Source organism: Eurypyga helias, unplaced genomic scaffold, assembly GCF_000690775.1.
Source record: "Eurypyga helias isolate BGI_N326 unplaced genomic scaffold, ASM69077v1 scaffold11787, whole genome shotgun sequence".
Classification (NCBI taxonomy): domain Eukaryota; kingdom Metazoa; phylum Chordata; class Aves; order Eurypygiformes; family Eurypygidae; genus Eurypyga; species Eurypyga helias.
The window spans coordinates 79,063-96,044 of NW_010263783.1; the positions used below are offsets into that span (position 1 = coordinate 79,063).

At 41.8% G+C, this 16,982-nt stretch overlaps 1 protein-coding gene across 1 annotated transcript in view; it reads right to left on the minus strand.

Moving 5' to 3' along the window:
* Positions 1–16,741, minus strand: part of WWC2 (WW and C2 domain containing 2) — a 60,212-nt gene extending 43,471 nt beyond the window's left edge. The window contains exons 1-3 of the mRNA XM_010156192.1: positions 16,636–16,741; positions 2,807–3,010; positions 1,578–1,654 (exon numbers count right to left, since the gene is read on the minus strand). Coding sequence (XP_010154494.1) covers positions 1,578–1,654; positions 2,807–2,957 — 228 coding nt within the window. The 5' untranslated portion in view covers positions 2,958–3,010; positions 16,636–16,741. The remainder of the gene's footprint in view (positions 1–1,577; positions 1,655–2,806; positions 3,011–16,635) is intronic.
* Between the last annotated feature and the right edge of the window lie 241 nt (positions 16,742–16,982).

A 16,982-nucleotide genomic window follows, 5' to 3' on the forward strand; every position in this document is an offset into this window, starting at 1 on the left:
ATGCCAAAAGGTGGCATATTAGCAAAGCATCTTCAAACATTCAAACAAGGGTAAACTATGATAACAGTCATACCTCTCTTGCCATCTTCCATGACAACCACTTTCCAGCCCTAGCATCACAGGGCTCCACTTTCTCTTATCTCAATGATTTTCATATCCAGTGGCTTTGGATGACAACACACTTTATGCTGACACAGACATTCTTGGACTTGCACCCTTCTAAACTCTGCAGACAAGATTCAGGTCACCTATTTTAGGCACGTATGTGACTTGGACTTTGCAACGCCAATAAATCGGGTGTTGGGAACCAGCAGGATATTGGGTTCCTTAACTCCAAGAAGGAATGAAGAGAGGAAAGCACCGCCAAAAATGAATTACTGTGATTAACACATCTGCCTCTCTCCTCAGGTAACAGACAATTTGTAGATCTGCAGCCAAGAGATTTTCTCCTCCAGTGTTGAAATAAGTTCTCTCACTACCTTCCCCTCTCCTTAAAGGATATGGGGCGAGAAGTTGAGATTGGTAGAGACGAACACGTGTACAAGCAGTCAGGAGGGCAACATCCAGACACCGGTTTTACAGTGTATTCCACCCCTTGATTTACACTGGGTTTTAAAAAAAATTCTAACGCGCTATTCCACAGCCCCTTTTAAACATTAATGGTTTTGAGCCCTAATCATAACGCTGCTCCAGGTGCAGGAGGATGTTACTTTCCCAGACTCCTGTGAGTGCTGCTCTGTGCTGAAACCAGGAGGGGGCAATGGAGGAGCTGCGGATGTCACCCTGAGATGCTGTCTCCTTAACCTGCAGGGCTGGAGCTCACTTTTCTTCATGCCTCACTACAGAAAGCCTGGGCTATCCATCGAGCGTTACATGCTGCTGCTTAAATAAATGAACTCCCTCTATAGATTTTAAATGTCTTCCACACCATTTCCCCCTTATTCGAGATAAATCCCCTAGAGACCAACCTGCAAATGAAAGTTCCGTACGTGGCGGCTCCGTGAGCCGCCGCACTGAACGCAGCCGACCAAATACTGGAGTTTTGTTCGGCAGCAGCGATTTCAGAACACGAATGCAAACTTTCATTCTTCATCCCAACTGTTCCGTTTCGACAAAACAGGGTGACGTTTCACACCATTGTTGAAAAGGGGTTTTTAAACTAACAGACATTCGTGAGGCAGTTCACGTGGCTAATGGTGCGTTTCTCACCAAAGGATTGTGTAAAAACAGTCATCTAGCTGCAGCTCACCTTGGCCTATTATTCCTTTTCTATTTTCACCTACAGATTTTTCCTCTTCCTTTTAAAAACAAAAGCATACAGGTGAAAACAGTTAATCAGATTTACTTAAACCCACATCTAATTAGAATATCTTGTCCAATTTTCCCCCAAACTTGTCATCTGAAAGTAACAGACAGCTTTAAAAATTAAAAACAACTCTGAATGGTATTTAATAAGAAAACTAGGAGGATTCAGTACCAGGATACAAGACACACCTGCTAGTTCAAGCTTTGCTTCTCCTCTAGTCATCAACTTTGCACACAGAATACAAATGAATAGGAGAGTTAAGAAGTCTCACCCTTAATCTTGTAGTGGAGATTTCAGCCTTCAGTATGTCAGGGTCATACTTTGTGCTTGATGAGGAGCCAGAGAACACTTTTTTTAAAAAAGACAAAAAAGAACAAATATTTAAAGTACTTTAAAATTATTAATTAGTTCCTTCCTCAAGTAATCTGCATTGATCTAAAAATATGAAGGGCAGAAAACCATACAATACTTTAAAAAAAAAAAGAAAACTTTTACAGGGTAGTCGGCATTGCAGGTTGGCAATAATTAATGATTAATCAAAGTTTCCCCCGTCTTTTTCCCCTACCCATAATTTTAATCTGCACTGATCTAAAACTATGAAGGGCAGAAAACCATACAATACTTTAAAAAAAAAAATACTTTTACAGGGTAGTCGGCATTGCAGGTTGGCAATAATTAATGATTAATCAAAGTTTCCCCCGTCTTTTTCCCCTACCCACTGTTTGGTATCTTTCCTCCTTTGTCTACCCCAGGATCCTAAAGTAGCACCTCATTCTCCCTGGCTTTCTACCCATTGCTTTCTGTTCCCATTCTTCTGGCTGAGTCATCTTCCTGGAAGTTGTAATTTCTAAATTTCTAAAGGAGATTTCTGGAAAGCAGAAGAAGATTTATCGAGAAGCCTCAGAGATCCAACACTCGGTTCATCCCCAGCTGTACAAGTTACTGCTATCACACTACTTCTAAGGGCGATGTTTAGCCAAGGACAGGCTTCTGACAGCACTTTCTGCATGCCAATTCCGTGACCAACACTGTAACGCGTATCTCTACTTCACCCCTGATCACAGCACGCAGGCCCCAGAGCTGCTGCATGCTATTCCTACAAAGCAGCAACGAATGTTCTTCCTGGTCTCCCGCAGCCACCTGCCAACACTGTCGGGTCGTTTCAGCGTGCAGCCATGAAGTCCAAGAGATCCTATTAATGCTGAACCTAGATTTGGCAGTATTTTCTTCTGACAAACTGCATGACAAAATAGATTTCAGAGCCAACTGCTCCAAACCACAGCTCAAAGGAGTTCAATTGTATCAGAGAGAAGAAGGTTCTCTCCAGCAGAATCTCTTTATATTAAATAATAATAATAAAAAAGTAGGGATGCTATTGCTAAAGAAGCCAGAGTACCAGGGCTTCATAGCAAGCCTTGAAACACTCATCCAAAAGAGAGAGAGGATCCCCCACAAGGCACAGATCAAAGAAGTTAACATCGTATTCCTGACTGTACTTACGGCTTGTACGAGAGCTTGATTTTTCTTTGTAGGCATCATTCAGCCGTACATACTCATCCAGGGCAAGTGCTAGCCTCTGTTCTTTCACCTGGTACAGTTCTTTCTGCGTACTGAGAGCATCCTGGGCTACCATAAGGTAATCTTTCAACATTCTCTCTTGTTCTTGCCTCCATTGTTTCCTGGGATCTTCTATTTGTGTTGTTTCTTTATAGGAGAAAAAGGGAGGATTTAGAGAGACGTTTGCTGAAATCAGTTGACAACTACGCTGTTTCTTTGCCTGTAATCCACAGTTACAGAACTCTCAACCACAGCTGGTCTTTGGTTACTGAGCAGAGGCTCAATTTTATTGAAGGTTTTCTTTGCCACAACAGTGCGGGTAAGAAACAGTATGTAATGGATCAATTGCAAAATTAGGAATTAGGGTACAACAGGTAAATGCCTACGTAGATTATTCCCTCATCTTCAACCTTGAATAACATCCTAAAGCTCAAGAACACAATTGTTTTCATCAGAGTATTTGGATATAATTGGATCAATAAAATCTCTCGGTGACATCTTAAAACTGAATGCACTTCTGAAGAAAAGTGAAAAGCAATCTCAGCTATTACATTTTTTTTAAACCCCCCTCCTCCCCACTTCATTAATTTTTACAGCCATATGTTATTCATGTTTTATAGTGGTTATCTCTCTCCTTTCCCTCTATAAAAACAGTTTTATCTTTTCCCCTGTAACTGAACTAACAGAACATGAACTCTGCAGATGGTCTCACCTAACTCCATCCCTAACCCTGCTAGGCACTGGGTCCAAGACACAACTTTCTCCTGTGGTCACCTTCAGAGGGCACATCACTCCATTGAAGACAGGTGCCCAAGATACATGGGACAAAACTGCCTTTTTGAGGCGTCTACTTCTTTCCACTGACTTGCCAGGTAACATCAATGAGTAGGCTGAGCAGACAATTCACAAAGGGCTTCAGGTCCCCACTAACTCCAGCAGCCATGCAGAAGTCCGACTTGCATCGAATGTTGCAAGATCAGACACAACATAGTGGTATATATTAAAAAGTATGTGATGAAATCAATCTAATCGTGGGATTTAAGATTTTTATCTTTTTTTAAATGTAACCATGCAAGGAGAAAGACTTAAGGCTGAGCGTTCCATCTTACCATTAATATTTCCTGCCTGGGTTCATTCCATTTTGAAGCCATACAATGAATATTCTTCCCTTCAAGCTTTAGCAAGTACAACGTTCTCCTAAGACACAGCCGTCAAAAGTCTGAAATCTAAATGCAACCGTGGCACCACACTGCATTTTCTTTGGAAGTTACATACGATAAATCTACATAGCTCTACACAGATAGAAAGTAACATTCAGTACCCAAGTATTTAATTGCAAAGTATTTACTTCAGAATTTTTCTGCATCCCATAGAACGAATCCCGTAGAATCCTAAACTGACATCGTCTATGGAACTACTGCTGTTTTTGTAAGCAAATAAATACATGTACACCACCCTCCCTCACCCCTCCATGCTCATGGTTCCCTCCATGTACAAACATGACAGGCTTTTGTATTTCCACTTGCGAAAGGTATTTCTTGGATGTACACAATGGATGCGTAGAGTATAAATCACATAAACCCAAGTGTGGTGCACAACAGATTAAAGCAGAGAAGCTTGATACACAGTTGGTTTTCCAATAACCCCAATGGGAACACTCTCTCCAAAACCAATGAATCTATCCATGTTTATAGCCACCTGCTCTTTTCCACAAAGATACCAGGCACACAAAGAAGCAAATCGATACCTTTTCTTCCCTAAACGGTCAGCATGTGTCCCGATCTGTGGCAACTTACTGCTCCTGGGCTTTAACACACCTCCACACTCACAGTTATTTACACAAGGTGAGAAGTGCTGGTTTCCAGAGCTGTCCTTTTTTGAGAAGCAGGATGAAGAGCATGAAGCAGGATTTCTCATGGGTCAGTGACCAAATAGGATAAATGCAGTTATGTTGGTCTTTTAGAAGAATGTAATGATGTGATTGTGTTTTAAGAGTGCAACCAGCAGCCACCAAATAATCTTACAAGATTGGAAGGTCTCATCTTCGAGCATGTTGTAGGTAATTGCCTTGTCGGTTTTAAGTGAGGATTGCTCAACATGCAGCCCAAAGACCAAATGGAGCCTGCAGAGTCCTAAAACGTGTCCTACAGATGCCCTGTCCTTGTGACTGCAAGAGAAGGACAAAGCTGATCAACAGCAGATTATTTTGTATTGCTGACAAATACAATCAAACATTTTTGCCTCTCCAAGCTGCATGTGCAAAACAATACTGTGGTTGTATGAGCTAACATCTTTTATACTGACAGTCAGAAACAAGTTAAAGGTAACCCTGCATTTTTAAAATGCCTGTGTAGGTACACAGGCTAGCCAAACTAGTTTCATCCAATTCTGTCTGCATGTGTTTTATTCCACAATGAATGCTCAGTCAGGGAAATACATAACCCTGGAAAAAGCAAAGCAGGACTGGAATGACTACCCCAGAATTGTTACTCAAATTTTACCAAGCAGAGAAGGCTCTGGAGTGTTTTTCATTCTATGTCTTCCTAAATATTATGAAGTGGAAAACCCAAGGAAGCTTATCACTTGTTCACCAAGTTGTTCGTGTATCTGTATCTATATATAAATATGTGCCTTCTTAGCAGCACCATATGCTTGTTCATATATAATTTACAGTTGTCTCCATTTTAATCAATAGGTTTACCCCACAGAGAAAAAAAAAACAGAGACAGAACTATGGATAATATTTCTGGTGCTCTAGTGCTGCATTTTGAAAAGTATGTTCATTTCAGTACCTTTCAAGAGCCAATAAAAATTTTTTAAAAGCAGAGTTCTCCTTTCAAAAACAAATATTTATATTTCTCAGAGTAAAGCCTCACCAAGATAACTTTTTTTTTTTTTTTCCTTGGAGAAGAATGTTTTAAGCACCTGCTGTTAAGGTCAAACTTGCATACACCAGAGCTACACACATGTTGTTGTGGGAACAGCCTGCTGAAAAAAAAGCCCTTCAATGCTTAAACCAAAGAGTGAGATTTAAACCACAAAGGACATACATTTTCCTAGTGGTATTATTCAACAGGTGATGTAAAATAAACTCGGGATATCTCATTCCTTTTTAAGGGCAGATAAAGGTTTCTCCTGGTGACTGCAACAGGATGCCTTACAACCCTGACTACAGCAGAGGGGAATCGTGCAGTAAATGGATTGCTGGCTAGACGGAAGGGGAGATGTTATTTCTGCTGGTTGGGTGAGGAGTAAGCACTGTTTATGAACCCTAAACAGAGGTGTAGGGTTGTATCTGTTCTAGAAAAGGCTAACTGGACTTTATCATCAGTGGAGAATGAACAACTCACCCCCTTGAGCATGACCTCTCCACCACCTTCTGCATCACCAGATTGTTAAATTCAAGAGTTCAGCTGTTACTTGTACAGAAAATTAAGAAGTTACACTGGTCATTGTTTTCTCTGGCATAAACTTAGATATGAACTAAAGGACTCTCTTTAAAATGATTCTTTAATCAATTAAGAGTTGTACATCAGGCTCTATCAGGCGCACTGCTCAGATTTCAGAAAAATCTTGATACATCAATCTCCTTTGCCCAATCAGAATGCAAAATAAGGAACCATGGTAACAGAATGAGGAGGGCGGTGGTGTGCCTAATATTCAGGTTACACATTCCTAACCTGACTTGGTTTTAGCATCATGTGGCAAAGCCACTTGCAAACCAAAATTACTCAATTCTATTAGAACTCTACTTAAAATCCATTAATTTAAATTGCTGCAAGTGCCTAGCTAATAAAATTATAAAAAATTATAAGCAAGCAATTTATTTCCTCCTGTTTTTAAAGATCTAAGTGACTATCCGCGCTGGGGGGGAAATGCTGTGGGACAGAGAACACGAGGCCTGGCCCAGCGGAACCGCACCAGCGTCAGGATGGCACGCTCCACCCAAGGACGTTCCTGTGCGCCGAAACCGTCACAGCTCTGTAACGTGGAAGAGCAAGCTGCACTGGCTTTAATCATACTACTGTTCACGAAACACGCTCCTCCTGGCTCGCGGCCAGCCTGGTTTGATGCACTTAGAACTCAGCGAGGAATCTGGCCCAAACAATAATTCAGAACCAAATTGCCAGGACTGACTTTACACCTTGGAAGTTTTATTTCTTTGGCTAGAATGTGCTTCCAGATTATGCAATGTTACACATGCTCTGTGTAATTATACACAAGACATAGATTACGTATAGGATACAGGCGATAGTCTGGCATGCCGTTTTTTTAAATGAGGTATTTTCATATGCTATGTTCCTGTCCGCTATCAAGAGGCTCTGCCAAATTTTTACAGTCTAGTTGAACAGAAGGAAACGATTACCTTATCAGCAGTAGATCGTATTTCCCTAAAATACATGAAATTAAAATCCCACTAGAAAATCCCACAGGGAAGGGAACAGCTCCCTGACGCGTTACTGCTAGACACGAGAGAATTGGACATTTTACTACAGGATTAACAATATGTGGAAGCAATAGTGTTCCAACATCTCCCCTTGCCAAACAAAATAATAGCGTCGATTGGCTCTAGAATGACCCACATATAAGCCGTCTTCAGTCAAACACGCTGCATTTAGGCAGCACAGTTAGAGAACAAGTATTCTCAAGTGGTCCCACTAAAAAAAATGCCGGAGATGCCAGATTGCTGCTTGAGAAGGACACATACACAGCAAGAGGAGACAGAGTCATGACCTTATACTTTTCATCCTGAAGATAGAGCTCATCTTTTTAAACACATACCCGTATTATTCCAGTTTGTAAACGTGGCAGAATCACCATCCCGGAACAGAAGCTATTCCAAGGGTAACTAGTTGACCTGACTAGAAATCAGGACTAGAGACCTCAGCTTTATAGGGAGGAGACCAGGGGGAGTTGTGTTCCCTGGCTGTAATAGCCCTCCTTTTTGCAGTGATGGTTTCTACCATGTCACCTCAATGCACACTTCCCAGCGTTACACATTCGCGTGTTCGCTCCTGCACAGGCTCTGGTGCTCGCTCAACCCAGCACAGAGCCTGTTCGACGCACTAAACCCACCCACTCGCTGGCTCCGAAAGATAACACGGAAGCAGATACATCATGTTCTGGCAGGTTAGGTGAGTTGTGCCAAGTTACCAAAGGTCCAGTGAGAGGAAGAATAAAGGAGGAAGAACCACCCAGCTGGGGAAGGAACTGGACATCCTTATTTTGGCAGCAACAAGCCTACTTACGATTCTACTCATCCATTAGAAGAATCTTAAGTATGGATCTACACCTCAATACCATACACCTTCTCAGCTCACATCATAACTTACAGGGAAGTTTCCAACTGTAGAAACCAGGGCTACAATACAAGAAGTGGCAAAACTGCAGTGGCTGAGCCCTGAAAATCACGTGCTTCTGACTGATGCAGAGCATGCCACAGACAGCCGGCTGCACCACGTCACAACTCTGCCAGATACCCTGTGTCTGGGTGGCAATTTCTCCGCCTGAAATAGTAGGTGATGAAAAGATAACTCCGTTACCCCCGAAATCTCTGTTTATCTTGCATAATAACTGAAGGACTACCACCTCCAACCAAACAGAATCCCACCTTCAAGAGAAGTAACACAGATCTCCAGACCCTATGTTTCGGATCACTCACCTCTGGTGCTTCTCCTGAACCCCAGTGACTGAACAAACTGTGCAAGCTAAACCCTGACAGGTTTTTGAATAGCCCATGATGCCTTTGCTGCGAGAGGATTACATCCTGCTCCACAGAGGTGGGTACCGGCAAGGAAGCCTACTGCATGCTGAGGGCAAAGGGCTGCAGGCAGCTGCAGCGACTAGTCAAGATTTCAATGGTATCTCGCACAAAAGCGTCTCAAGATGACACAAACAAAGCACACAACCCTTTGACATACAACATCAGAAGAGGAAAAGCGGTGTCTGGTATCAACCATCACAGGATAACGCGAGTTAGCCTAGTGGTGGGTGGTGAAAGCCATTTTATCAACACATTACATCATTACATCACTATGGATGTGTTTATTCTACAAGTATATCCCACATTTGCTAAACTAACTAGCTTTCAAATCTCCAGTACTTTTGCCTGCAATCAGCCAAAAATACACTTAAAAAAAAGTGCAAATATTACTGCATTGTACTTCAACTGGCGTTAACAATTATTGCAGGCAACCGAGATGCACGTCTTAATGAACAGCAAAGGAGCAAATGTACTGGTTTCAGGGAGAATAACCAAGTGTTACCAGACTGGCTTAAGGAATGCACTTTATTGTTTACATACCAGAGCCTCTCTGCATGCATATTTTTTTTCCTTATTCCTTTCCCACCCCTACTTTTTAAAATACTTACAATTCAAACTCAAACAACAAGAAAAGCAATTCATACCCAAAAGTTTGAGGAAGAATTCACAAACAAATATTTCATCATTTCACACGGATGTATTTGTTCAATAGGGACATAAAAATAAAGAACAGCACACTATAGAGCCAGCAGTTTCAGTGAGACTGTGCAGCCCAACAGGATGACATGTAGAGTGTCTTAAAAATGATCTAACACACTGCTGGATACCCAAAGAAATCACATTCTACCACACAGTAAGATGGAATATGGGTTTTAAAGAGAGACGTGGAAGAAAATTAGGATAATCAGAGTATGCTCTGAACTGAGGTCCCTACAGTTTGTTGCCTGCCATACAGCCTGCACACAAAAAATGTCTCCTCTCTTCCAGACACCTTCTTCACTTTCTCACAAAATAATTCTGTGCTTAAATTTGAGTAATGAGAGAAAATGAGAACATTTTCCAGCTATACTGTGCAAGCATGAGCAGATTTCCAAGAAATATTTATTTTGAGATTTTTACTAAGAAATATTTAACATGTTATCCTTATGGCACACTAGTTTCCTCTAGACATCGGGTAGCATATGCTTATATATCTGAGTCAAATGCAGTAGAAACTGAGTATTTTGCTCTACATTATCCAGTAAGCAGGTCATGTTCTACTGATACGGCTATCAGAACAAAGACCTAAGAAAAACATACTTGTATGATCTTTACATGACAGTCAGAAGCTAAAATCATCTTTAATCCAGAGCCTGCATTGCTCAAGCCCTCCTTCTGTAGCCAGCAGGCACTAGGTTACTCTAATCCCTTCCTATAACCAGGGCGCAGAGAAGATAGTTGTAAAGTTAGATTCAAGAGAAGATAGACTGCACTTGGGTTTTCACTATGTGTGTTTGCTGACCGTAAGGAGTCTTTATAATTGCTTCTCCAATGCTGGCAAGTCACCTCTTGCCTAGAAGATGGTGACAGCTCATGGGAACAAACGGTGCACATTTATGATCAAGGTACACCACTTGACTCCCTCAAGCTAATGGTAATTGCAGACTCATAATGGAATTTTCAGATTTCTTCCTTGTCTGAAAATACAGTCTGGCATACTTTGACAGATACAGATGTTCAAGAGTCCCAGCCTGGAGTCAGCCCATGCACAAAAATTCCCGCATAATATAAAACCAGTTTTATAGTTTTATTTTTTTACCAGTTTTAAGATAAACCAGTTGCACAGGCATAAACTGGGATGAAAGCCTTTATGATTACAAGAAGAAATAGAATACCTGTAGTTAAAATAGTGTTGTAAGTGAAAACAATGAAGGTCAATAGCTAGGCTTTGAAAGTTTAAGAAGGAAGGAAACCAAGTGGGGTAATAGGGAACTCCAATGACTTTTATTCTCAAGCTAAGCAGACACAAATCCCTCTACCTCTATGCTTCCTGATGTTTTAGGAACACTGACTCCATTTTCTTTTTCCTTGTGGATGAAACAGTGGTAGAAAACAGCCTCTGTGAAAGGTACATTCATGCTTCCAACATGGACAATTAAAACTTAGCAGGGAGGAGATGCAGAAGAAAAGTGCTGAGGGTGGTGGGGAGGGAGAAAATCATCATATTGAACGCAAAGTACTCAGGTTGGCAAAAAATGTCATGTGACGGTCTGAAATATAACTGGGCTAGGATTAGCTATTCCTTCCCATCCTTATCTTTTACACACTGTCACTCAGCTCCTTTCTGCTACCTTTGCCATGGAGCGTTACTAACAGCAGAGTAGGTGCTTTGTAGGTAAACTAGATCAATGCAATGAAGAGAGCAACCACTTGCCTGGTTATTCCTGAGCCTGAAAGCAAAAACTGGAAGTACAGGAGATAAGTTACGTAGGAATACATAAGGTGCTGAAGGCAAGGCAGAAGTTGTCCCAGCCCAGGATTCCCTCAGACTATTCATGTCAAGCCAGAAGTTTCCCTTTCTTTCCCTCATCACGTCCACAGCTGTTCATCTACACACATTCCACGCAATGATCCAGATCAGAAAACCTGAGTGGCTGAGGAGTGACCATTCACGCACCTCAGGAAGCGGAGTGCTTCCCCGTTGCCCGTGTTCACTACACGGCCCCACGCTGACACAATGCGGGAGCGACTTCAGCCGCCGCCGCCGCCACCACTGGAGCAGTGCACCTGGAAACGACAGCCTTGGAATCAAAACTGCTTCCTGGCAGCCCGCACGGGGCGCGGAACAGATGGGAGTTCAAGGGCATCATTTCAAAATGCCTTTAACCAGTGCTACCACGAAAAGCAGCTGTCCCCAGTCTTGTCCACCTGACTGTTCCTACGTATCCCCAGGTCACCTTCCTTCTCCCGCCTGCATAAAGAGGGGTGTGGGAAGGAGAACAAATAGCAGCGCTTTTTTTTTTTCCCCCATAGCAGATTAGTTTCAACTCAAATCAGCTCCCTGATCTGATTCACTGTCTGGCCACGCAAACGTTCATGCCAGTATAAGCAAAAACATTGCAGGCACAGGACAAAAGGCCAGAGGTAGCAATACAGCAGGACCAATTCTTTCAGAGATTCTATCAGCTTAAAAACGTTTATAAATCCAAGCTCTAAGAGCATAAACGTTTGCATCTCGGCCCCTTAATGCCTGATGTTGAAAACCCTGCAGAAGAATTGGAAAAATGTGGAAGAGATGTCTTTGCCTGTAGAAGTATAAAGTAGAGTAATAAGTTTGTGTTATTTTTGGTGTTGCCCTGAGTCCCTAACAGTGTCATTTAGCAAAATTAGCAAATGTTAGTAAATTAGACAGCTTAAGTAGATGAACACGAGTTACGCAGTAACAATTACAAGCATGAATAGCATAAAGTGTGAAATCTTTGGACTCTCCCAAACAACAGCAAGAAGGATCCTGCAATAAAACTCCTCAGTCCCTGACCAGCAATTAATATCCCTCTGCTCACCCGTCTAACAAAGGGCACTACTGAACCACAGGGTAAGCGTTTAGACTCTTACGGTATTAGCTACCCACATCATATGCGTGTTCTGCCTTGCCAGATGGCCTGTAATCTGGTCTCCCTTGAAGCCGAAAGTATCACATTAAAACTCCTAATTGGAGTAATATATTCATAAAGTAATGACCTCAGTCAGTGTTTCTCAAAGTGGATTACATCATCCAAAAGGATCATGAGAAAGCTCTAAGGCAATCAAGCAAGAGCTAGGGGAAAAAAAAAAAAAAAAACCAAACCACAACTTGTATTTGAAAAAAATCAAAAAACCATATAAAATTATAGAAAATGTGTGATGGTAATAAAACCAAATTATACTTAAACATATTGACACCAAACGCAAGTTCCTCAAGTCTGAGGGAGTGTTTACAATTGCAGGCTGCTCACAGCCAACTCTTACGCCTCTGTGGCGGAGAAAATTAGGTTCGACTGGCGGTTAAGGAAAGTCAGCTTTTCTCAGGTTTGCCTGGGAGAACGGAAGGTAAAAGACTGATAATTCATAGATGGGGAAAAGATTCGGGTTTTTTAAAGTTACATTGATTTAAATAACTTCTGAAGAATTTAACCCTTCATTACAGAAATTCGGTAGATTCTGTAGAACTTTGCAAGCTCCAGACTAGTACTGCTTTTTGAAATCTGTGGGAGTTTTGACATTATACCACCTTCAGGAGGAGTGGAATGAGTCCCACATGGAACACTACTGGAAATTCCACCTTTAACACTTTCAACCTTCTGTTTTTAACAGAAAAGGAGGGAACAACCATGGGTAAGACCATATGAATTTACAGTCCACTGCGCTAAGGTTTAACCTGCTGCTCCTTGTTTATTGGGTTTGAGAGAGCTAAAAAGATTGGCTCGTTTTACAACAACAGCTCCAAGTCCTGTGAACAACCTGAAACGTCACAGTTGCATCCAACGTAGCTGTGTAAGGAGGCACAGAATAGGAACAATACTAGAAAAAGAAATGGAAGAGAGGGCAGATAGAGCAGCTGTTCAGAATAATTAATTATGGGATGCAATTGGACAGAATTAATGGGCCTCCCCTCAAACATTTTTCTGAAATAAATACAGCCAGAAGGCATTGAACATGGAATGTATTTAGTCACCTCTCCCTGCTTACACACTCGAGCAGATTTCTTCCCAAGGTGCTATCCCTCAAGCTGTGATTTACGGGTCCTGAAATCCTGCTTTATCGAACCTGATTTTCAGGCATCTATCCATTTGGTCCTCCTCCTAGCAGCAAGTGCAGTTTTTCTTTCTCAAGTGGAAGAGAGAATTAACAAAATTATAGCCTATACAGGTGAAAGAGTAAAGGAGTTGTCCTTTTTCCAACATACCCACTGTCCTGACAGAATTTCACCAGTTCAAATCCAAGAAGCGTATTCAGCGCACGTCAGAACTATTACACTGCTAGTAAAGCAGTAAGCAGGCACAAAAACTGCTTTCTGGAAAGGCTTTTGCCCTCAGATTATTCATGGCCTCCATACTAGAGATTTCAACAGCATCAAAACAACACACACACCCCAGTCAGATGAAGTAAAGTTATAATCTCCACATTTGCATGGCACACGAACGACCTCCTCCTAAGACACTTCAGCAGTTTAACTCCCAACACAACTCTCACCAAAGCACTGAGCAAAACACAGTGTACAAAACTAAAATACACCACTTCACAAAATGAGAAGTTTCAGTGAAATTACTACAAAGCAACACGTACATTACCGTAAAAGAAACCAAATGCACTACTGAACAATGGATGGAAACCACTTTAAGTATGCCAAAGTACACCACTGTGCCATCTATCATATGCACTGACACAATGTAAAAAAAACCCTAATCACACTTACGTGTCCTGGCCACAGAAGGACACATGTACGGATGGATGTACACAACTCTCCTCTATGAGGTGCAGCATTACTGTTTGCATTATATTAACAATTGTCAAGAGAATTCCAAGACAATACTGTCCAAGTCCCAACACTTTACATGTGTGTGAGGCAGAACTCTAACTCACAAACAGCTTATTATTCAGGAATTCATCTTCAATGCATAGAAACAGCATTTAAACATAAGAAAAATGTTTAATCTCTTTCAAAACAAAGCAACAACTCTAGACAGCTGACATTGTTAGAGCTGATTAAAAATTTTGAGCACATATGGAATAAAAGATCACAATTATCAAAGCAGTGACCTGAAAGCACTTTCAAAATTCCCAGAAACGTGGATTGCCTGCTCCAAATTTTATAGGTATAAGGCCAAAGCAGAAGTTAAAGACAAGGTTCCTCTTCAATAGCATTTAGATTCAGAAGCAAATCCTTTTCTTTCTTCACCTTTTGAATTCAATCAGGTATGTCTCTATTTTTTCAAGTTCAGAAACGTTTAACACCACATGTAAGATCAGAGGACTCATTGTTATTCCAATAAAGCAGGGCTATAAAACCCCAGCTGAGGTTACTGGATGGGTTTCAGTTCGAGATTAGGTGTCTATCTGCAGGTGTTCCATAAGCACAGTAGATGCCTATGTCTCATTCTAGTTATCAGTTCCAGTCCAACCCAACCCAAAGTCAGCTCATCTTCAAAGCAGACACCCAACCAGGAGCTACATGACACTTTACACTGGCTGTATGGACTACGTAGCTATGACTACAAAAGCAGCTTAGGCATCTCAGAGCTGATTCACTTGCCCATACATCTGAGATGCCACAGGGTAACAAGCCTCACCTCCACCTTTGTTCCTGAAGTCTGTTGCTGTCCGTGCCATATCTACTGAGCTTGTGCAGTTGTCTCTGCTAACCCAAAGCATCTCAGATGGCCACCGGCACCTTACTAGTTTTTAAGAAGTACACAGCACTGCTAGCACAGATGCAGGCACCTATATTCAGGTATTGATCTCAAATGGAATCTCTTCTATTAGGTTATTAAAAATAATTTCTGAGAAAATAGAAAAAGGTATCAAGTACTATGGAGTAATGAACACATAAAAAGAAGATAGAAACACTTTCAGGAACATATTCTTTTCAATAAGTCTAACAAGCATTGTATTTCAAATTTTGCCATACTTTGGCATGGTTTAGACATAATTCCCATGCAATTAAAAAATATAGAGAGAAACAAATGTAGTTTTTTTGTACCAGCAGATATTCTTGTAAGCCTTTTAAGGCCAATAATGTTATACCAAAGGGCAATTTCTCCCTAGCATTTTGATTCCCCATTCCTCTTCCAATTACTGAAATATATTCTACAACATTCTTAGAACTACAGCACATTTGCCAGACCTCACATACAAGCTATAAATAGCCCCACACAGTCCATATTACCTTACCTACAACAGTTCCTTTCCATAGTTAGACTAAAGCCAATTTTTGTTAGTCATATCAGCAGTGTGCTGATCTATCTCCAGCAGTGTGCACTGCTGAATATTTAATAGCCAAGAATAGAATCATAGCATGGTTTGGGTTGGAAGGGACCCTAGAGATCACCCAGTTCCAACCCCCCTGCCACGGGCAGGGACACCTTCCACTAGACCAGGTTGCTCAAAGCCTCATCCAGCCTGGCCTTGGACACTTCCAGGGATGGGGCATCCACAGCTTCTCTGGGCAACCTGTACCAGTGCCTCCCCACCCTCTCCAGGAAGAACTTCTTCCTGATATCCAATCTAAACCTCCCCACTTTCAATTTAAACCCGTTACCCCTTGTCCTGTCACTACAGGCCCTTGTAAAAAGTCCCCCCCAGCTTCCTTGTAGCCCCTTCAGGCACTGGAAGGTGCTATAAGGTCTCCCCGGAGCCTTCTCTTCTCCAGGCTGAACAAGCCCAACTCTCCCAGCCTGTCCTCATAGCAGAGGGGCTCCAGCCCTCGGAGCATCTTTGTGGCCTCCTCTGGACTCGCTCCCACCGGTCTATATCCTTCTGATGTTGGGGGCTCCACAGCTGGATGCAGCACTCCAGGTGGGGTCTCAGGAAAGCAGAGCAGAGGGGGAGAATCCCCTCCCTCGACCTGCTGGCCACACTTCTCTGGATCCAGCCCAGGATACGGTTGGCTTTCTGGGCTGCCAGCACACACGGCCGGCTCATGTTCAGCTTTTTGTCCACCAGTATCAGTACATCACACTACTCTTTAGAGATACCAACAGATATAAACCATCTTTACTTACTAGACATTACATGGACTTCCTCCACAGCAAAATATGAAGTCAGATGAGTAATTTTGAGCCAACCACAACACATCTGCAACCACCCCCAACAAATCCATGTAGACAAATGGGATTTGTCTACTGACTATCAGAAATCATTACTTTAACTACTGAATTCTCTCACAAGAAATCTTCCCCTACTCCCAGTCAGGCTTTAAAAGCTTCTTAGGAAAGTCTAATTATGATAAGCCTTCTTATATAATCGATATGGCAAATTGAAAAATACTTACGGTTGATGTGATCAATATAGTATACACCAATCTGAGGGTCATAGGCAGCTTCCCATCCCCATGGCAGTTCATCCCCAACACAATCCGCAAATGACAAGGGCTTGGTTAACCTAAAACCAAAGAAAAACGATAATGGCATAACTTTTCTCTTTTCTGTACATACGGTTGTTACCTACTTAAATTCCTATTATGACAGAAGCTAAAGAAAGATAGCAGGGAGAAAAGAGAACGAGCTGTTTTCTCCCTCTTAAAGTTTAGGCTCTTGATTGTTTTTTTCCCCTATTCTCTCCTTCCAAATTCATTAACTCCAAGAACATAATACAAGTTATTGCAAACATTTTTCAGTA